Below are 6,840 nucleotides of genomic sequence, written 5' to 3'. Positions count from 1 at the left end.
TAAACTTGTGTGGGGATTACATTTTGATAGAGTGTGACATTGGAACTAAAACTTGTTTTCTTATATTTATGTTATGATTTAATTGTATAGATTTCATGGATTTTGTATGGCATTTGGAGTTTCAAGCATTATTTATCTTATTTGGTTCATTTATGAACTATATTATTAAAGGACTTTGACTATAATTAGCTTCAATTGAATAGCTTAAGAATGCGAATTCTCTACCATACAAAAATTAACTAATTGATTTTGTTTTTCAACTTAAATTAAATAACAAAAATCCTTTTATAAACTAAATATTTAAAAAAAATAAGAATATTTAAATTTTTTTTAATTAGAATGTTATTATTGGCATATTTAAAAAATGAGTTTGGTTGCATCGTAATATCCCTTGAGAAAAAAGTTACAAGTATAGAGAGAAAAGAAGAAGCCGGGAAAGGTGCGGAAATGAAAAAGGTTTAAAATTTGAACGGTAAATAAAAAGGGAAGAGCGGTGGCATAAAAGAAAAAAATAACCCTGAGGCTCCCGCTTCCATAAATACACCACAAACATAGCGAAACCCCACACAACACAACGCAACACTCTCTTCCAAAATACCCAGAGAGGCGTCTTAATAAACGCATCTCTGCCTCCGATCCCATCGCCCAAACATGAGAGAATGCATTTCCATCCACATTGGCCAGGCCGGCATTCAGGTCGGCAACGCCTGCTGGGAGCTTTACTGCCTCGAACACGGCATTCAGGTCTCTCTTTTCAAACCCTAATTTCTTCCGATCTCGCATCCCTTCCTTTTTTTCCATGTTTCAATTCCAATACATGCCCACATTTTCATGTTTCTTTGCAAATCTGGACGACTACGCCTTTTTTTTTCCGTCACATTAACCCTAATTCTGTGTCTTGTTTCAGCCTGATGGACAGATGCCGAGTGACAAGACCGTTGGAGGAGGTGATGACGCATTCAACACCTTCTTCAGCGAGACCGGGGCTGGAAAGCACGTTCCTCGTGCCATTTTCGTAGATCTTGAGCCCACTGTCATCGATGAAGTTAGGACCGGGACCTACCGTCAACTCTTCCACCCTGAGCAACTCATTAGCGGAAAGGAGGATGCAGCCAACAACTTCGCTCGTGGCCACTATACCAGTAATTATTTATTTATTTATTTATTTATTTATTTACTCTCGCAATTTTACTCTGGATTCTGAGAATGATGTGTTTGATTCAGTCGGAAAAGAGATTGTTGAGCTTTGCTTGGACCGCATCAGAAAGCTTGCCGACAACTGCACCGGTCTTCAAGGTTTTCTGGTTTTTAATGCTGTGGGTGGAGGCACTGGCTCTGGTCTTGGTTCCCTTTTGCTGGAACGTCTTTCGGTCGACTTTGGCAAGAAGTCCAAGCTTGGGTTCACTGTCTACCCTTCGCCCCAAGTTTCAACCTCTGTTGTTGAGCCTTACAACAGTGTCCTCTCCACCCATTCGCTCCTCGAGCACACTGATGTCGCTGTCCTGCTCGACAATGAGGCTATTTACGACATTTGCAGGCGTTCCCTTGACATCGAGAGGCCAACCTACACTAACCTGAATCGTTTAGTTTCTCAGGTATTGTTGTTGTTAGAATTAGAAATCACTTGTGGTTGTGTTGTGTTGTGTTGTGTTGTGTTGGGTTATGTTATGTTATGTTTTGCCTCTTTTGATTTTCTGGTGTTGTATTCAGGTGATATCCTCACTGACTGCTTCCCTGAGGTTTGATGGTGCCTTGAATGTTGATGTCAATGAATTCCAGACTAACCTGGTGCCATACCCCAGAATTCACTTTATGCTTTCATCTTATGCTCCTGTGATATCAGCTGAGAAGGCTCACCATGAGCAGCTATCGGTTGCGGAAATCACCAACAGTGCATTTGAACCGTCCTCTATGATGGCCAAGTGTGACCCTCGCCATGGGAAATACATGGCTTGCTGTCTGATGTACAGGGGTGATGTGGTGCCTAAAGATGTTAATGCAGCTGTGGGTATTATCAAGACCAAGCGCACTATCCAATTTGTGGACTGGTGCCCCACTGGGTTCAAGTGTGGAATCAATTACCAGCCTCCAACCGTTGTTCCGGGTGGTGATCTTGCCAAGGTGCAGAGGGCTGTGTGCATGATCTCCAACTCCACCAGTGTTGTTGAGGTATTTTCTCGCATTGACCACAAATTTGACCTCATGTACGCCAAGAGGGCGTTTGTGCATTGGTATGTTGGTGAGGGTATGGAAGAGGGTGAGTTCTCTGAGGCTCGTGAAGATCTGGCTGCCCTCGAGAAAGACTATGAGGAAGTCGGTGCAGAGGCTACTGAAGGTGAAGACGGCGAAGATGGAGAGGATTATTGATGACGAGAAGTTCAGATTGCTCTGTTATGATGTTACTTATCTGTGTTACTTTTATTCTATGCTTCTATGATTGTTCATTTGGTTGTTGAACTTGATTTGTTTTGGTATTCGATGTTTTTATGATCGTGACTTCTCGTTACTTTTGGAAATGGATTTTTCATCTCTGAATTTTTTGTGGTAATGCTTTAATGCCTTGGGATGATTCTTTGATTTAAGATTGCATAGTAATCTTTAGCTCAGTTTTTAATCTATTTTGTATGCTTTTCTGTATCTTCTTTCATTTTTTATCATCAGGTCATAATAGTTTTTAGAGTAATCTAAATCTTTTTAATACAATGTCTAGTTGTATCTAAATGGATTTGAGTCTTTCTCTAAAACGTTGAGCCAAACAAAACACCATGCAGTTAATTAAATTCACATAAGTTTTATTCAATAAAAGAAATTGTGTTCGAAAGATAATGTTAAGGATAAATTATTTTTATTTTTTTTATTTTCGTTATCTTTTATTATTCTTTAAACATCAAAGTTAGTAGTGTCAACAAATAATGACAATACTTATCCGAACAGAGCGAGTATTCAACATTTTTTTTTCTTTTTTCTGGGAGTTGTGTAACATGCTCTTTCCAAAACCTGAATTTTGAAGTGTTTCACAGTGGAACGCTCCTGGATCTGATCCCCTCTCTGCAAGAAAAATTTAACAATATTTTACACTAAAACTGGTTAATGGCAATGCCCAGCATCTCACTTGTTTATAGCAACTCAACAACTCTGATACGAGGAATTTGTACTGTTTTGTTGCCTAGTCTGTTACTTTTCTGTGTCACTTCTTGTGCTTAATGGTTGTCCGTTTTGTGGAGTTTCCTGTCGTGATTCATCTTCAAAGTACTTCCAATGATCTCAAAATAAAATCTCATCATTTGATTCACCACGACTTTCTCACAATTTTCATGATGAAATATTTTGTAGTGCATAATTGATCAAATGAATAAGACTAGATAAAGAAGATAATAATAGTATACACTCTTAATAAACATGTAAAGAATAAAAAATATGTCAAATGTATTGATTTATGCAGAAACAAAAATATATAGTTTCAGGTAATATGTATGCCAAGCGGGCATAGACAGCAAATCAAATATGTAACGACCCGCCATGGTCTCTACACTTAGTGGAATCGCACTACTACTAGTGAACTAAGGAAAATATTAAATTGGATAACTCATACATACAGGTATAGATAAGAATAAAAATAACCAAATTCTTTAAATACAAAATAAAATGCCATATATGTACAGTCATCCCAAAAATAATATTTCCTAGTGCCGGTCAAACAGACAAAAAATCGCTACCCAAAATGGTAACCCTAACACGAGGATCAAACTCCCCGTCTCGCAGCGGTCACCTCGACTCCAAGCTAGCCCTGATCTGCTCCCATACCAAGTATGATCATCGCAGTTCCACCACATGGAAACAGAAGGGTAAGCTAGAATTCACAAATGAATCATAATAATCTATATTACACAATCGTATTCATAGAGTCACACCATTCACACCATACACTCTATCCAATACTACTCATGCATAAAATACAATCCACCAATCATGAAGTCAAACACCACACTTCATCATATTAATAATCATACAATAAATGCATCTCATGACAGATATCAATGCATATCAATCATCTAATGCGTCGTCACGCATACACCTAGGAGATCTCCACAACAATAGAGCTGTATAAGTGACATTCCATCCTACCGAAACCACCCCAACCGTTTTCACGCCCAATGCGCCCGCTCGGTCACAGCTAAACAGGATATATAATCCTCACTCGGGTTTACTCGGATGATGTCACTTACACACTTGGAAGTCCAGATCCACCGTCAGGTATAGCACAGCTGGGTACGGGCTTACCACGACCTTGGCATGCATTAACCAAGTCAATTGTGGAGTTCGCCCACCGACTATCCGCAAGGATCCACGCACCTTCCCGAGTACTTGGTTAAGGGAATAACCCTCGACCTCATACCCCGCTCCAACACTAGCTAAGGACTTAGAGGAGACTCACCCAACCCAGTGGCCTATCTGAGCACCACTCTCCCAAATCCAGTGGCCTCCCAGAGCACCACTCTCATATATCAGTGGTCTATCCAAGCACCACTCTCAAGAGACTCTATGTGAGCTCTTCCAGTTCGAAAATATTTTTCCTCTCCTCAAGTCCTAGGCTAGACTCATGCCATAGGCATCACATGCAATAATGCATCATACATCATAATGGTCTGCCCACCATCATGATCAACAATCATACACATGTCATAAGACATCACATGCAATAATGCATCATACATCATAATGGTCTGCCCACCATTATGATCAACAACCATACACATGTCATAAGACATCACATGCAATAATGCATCATACATCATAAATGGTCTACCTACCATTATGATCAATACATACCATATGAACGTATCATATTCAAACATTCATATATATCATCACAAAGCATACATATGAATCACACCTCACCATACATCATATATCATACATACATGATCTAAAACTTCAACTTTAAACATGCATAAGCATCAATTCATTCATAAACTTATTCACGCTCGGCGTAGCCTGAGCTCGCCCAGCCTAATCCCAGCCTGAGAGTCCCAAGACTCATCCACGCCTAGCGCATTCAACCTGCGCCCGGCCTAAATTCCAATAACAGAGTTCACAAACTCTCATCCACACCAACAAATCCAGCCACATGCAAACACAAAATACAATGCATAGACTCCATACAACTTAAATAAACCTAGAATCAACATGCACCCATCTGGTGCATCAAATTCACTAGAACCCCCATTTTTCCAAGACTTTGAACAATTAGCGAATTCTCCAATCCAGCCATGGATCCTCAACTTTCATGCATCAATTGAGTTTCTAAACTCACATGCAACTTAAATAACAAACATTCTAGCTTCCCTTACCTGAAGATTGGCTCAGATCGCCAAAGACTGAACAAAAGTATAATTTCCCCTCGAGGCTCAACTCGGAACTTCAGTCCTCCCAAAACAAGCTTTCTAATCTGAATTTCAAGAAAAGTCAGAAGGAGTTAGTGATCTAGAGGAGAAAAGAAGTCAAACAGAGAAATTTGGGAGAGAAAGGAGCTCACTGACCCAGAGACCTTCTCTCTAAAACTTCTCTCTAAAAACTCCAAAACTCCTGAAGGCCCCCAACCCCCTATTTATAGACTTTCGGATTGGCCCAGAACGGCCCGTACCGAATTCGGAACGGCCCGTTCCGAACTCCCAAATCACGCACAAAATTAACGCCCAGAACGGCCGGTTCTGAAATCAGAACGGCCCGTTCCGGAACTCATCCGGAACGGCCCGTTCTCCCTCCGGAACGGCCCGTTCTCCCTCCAGAACGGCCCGTTCTCCCTCCAGAACGGCCCGTTCTCCCTCCAGAACGGTCCGTTCTCCTTCCCAGAACGGCCCGTTCTCAACTACAATATGTAGTTCAATTCAGTAGCTTGGAACGGCCCGTTCCAATTTGGGAACGGCCCGTTCTGGGCTACTGAATCAGCCTATTTTTTTTTTTTTTTTTTTTTTTTTAACAATGTTACAAAACACGCTGGATAGTGATAGATTAGAGTTAACATTTTAAGAGAAATTTAAAATAAATAAAAAGTTAACATTGAGCAAAATAGTAACATTCCAATAAGGACACTAAAAAAAAGCAAATTAAACTTTGACTTTCAATTTAATTCGATTTACCCAAATTTAAAAACATGTGAGTCACAAGTAAATTAAGTCAATACAATGAACTTAATCTAAAAGAAAACCAACTTAATTTTAAATTACAACAATCAATATTAACTCATAAGTTACAACTTAGAGAACTTTACACCTTTTATTTTTGTTGTAATTTATATGTTTATAACACCAAAATCATGACAAACCTTTTTTTAAAATCAAATTTAAATCTTTATTAAAAATATAATTCGTTCCTGTCTTTTTTATAAAATCTAACTTAAAAGTGTTGTTTGGTGTTTTTTTGTAAGAATAAATTTAAGATGTCTTTAACATTAATTATCTTTTTTATTGCAAAAATGACCCTTAGTTAAAACTATTTATCTTAATTCAAGAAGTAATTAGTATAGTTGATGGAATAAATATCGCACTAATGTTAAATATAATTTTAAAAAAATATATATAAATTTAAGGTAAAGTTTACTAACTAAATTAACCAACTTCTTAGGTAATTGAATATTATAAACATGTCAACATATATTTTTTTTACACAACATATAATTATTAAGATATCATAAATTTCACGTATTATATAAAATCAATTTAGACTTAAACATGTTTGCAAGAAATTCATTCATTAATTATGCATATGAACATTTACGCTGTAAAGAGTAAATTTACTTCAATATATCCTTAAGCTTAAAAAAGTATTTTCTAGTTATCC

The 6,840-nt window shown here is 38.2% G+C and overlaps 1 protein-coding gene across 2 annotated transcripts; it reads left to right on the top strand.

Annotated features, from left to right (window-relative positions):
• The first annotated feature begins 525 nt into the window (after positions 1-525).
• On the top strand, positions 526-2,535 carry LOC109810531 (tubulin alpha-3 chain). 2 transcript variants are annotated; one of them, XM_083075340.1, is made up of 5 exons: positions 526-744; positions 908-1,142; positions 1,225-1,595; positions 1,711-2,169; positions 2,255-2,535. In XM_083075340.1, the coding sequence occupies exons 1-5, from the start codon at positions 652-654 to the stop codon at positions 2,435-2,437; spliced, it is 1,341 nt and encodes a 446-aa protein (XP_082931466.1). In that variant the 5' UTR covers positions 526-651; the 3' UTR covers positions 2,438-2,535. The 2 variants fall into 2 exon arrangements, with proteins under 2 accessions (XP_082931466.1, XP_020229603.1); XM_020374014.3 differs by having other exon boundaries at positions 530-744; positions 1,711-2,535.
• Positions 2,536-6,840: the final 4,305 nt, after the last annotated feature.

The sequence above is a fragment of the Cajanus cajan genome, chromosome 5 (genome assembly GCF_000230855.2).
Source record: "Cajanus cajan strain Asha chromosome 5, NIPB_CcT2T_4, whole genome shotgun sequence".
Classification (NCBI taxonomy): Eukaryota; Viridiplantae; Streptophyta; class Magnoliopsida; order Fabales; family Fabaceae; genus Cajanus; species Cajanus cajan.
This window is presented reverse-complemented; position numbering and strand designations above follow the sequence as displayed.

Coding starts and splice junctions, on each gene's coding strand:
- LOC109810531 (XM_020374014.3), top strand. CDS start 652: ATGAGAGAATGCATTTCCATCCACATTGGCCAGGCCGGCATTCAGGTC. Junction 745..907: donor GCCTCGAACACGGCATTCAG/GTCTCTCTTTTC, acceptor GTCTTGTTTCAG/CCTGATGGACAGATGCCGAG. Junction 1,596..1,710: donor TGAATCGTTTAGTTTCTCAG/GTATTGTTGTTG, acceptor TGTTGTATTCAG/GTGATATCCTCACTGACTGC.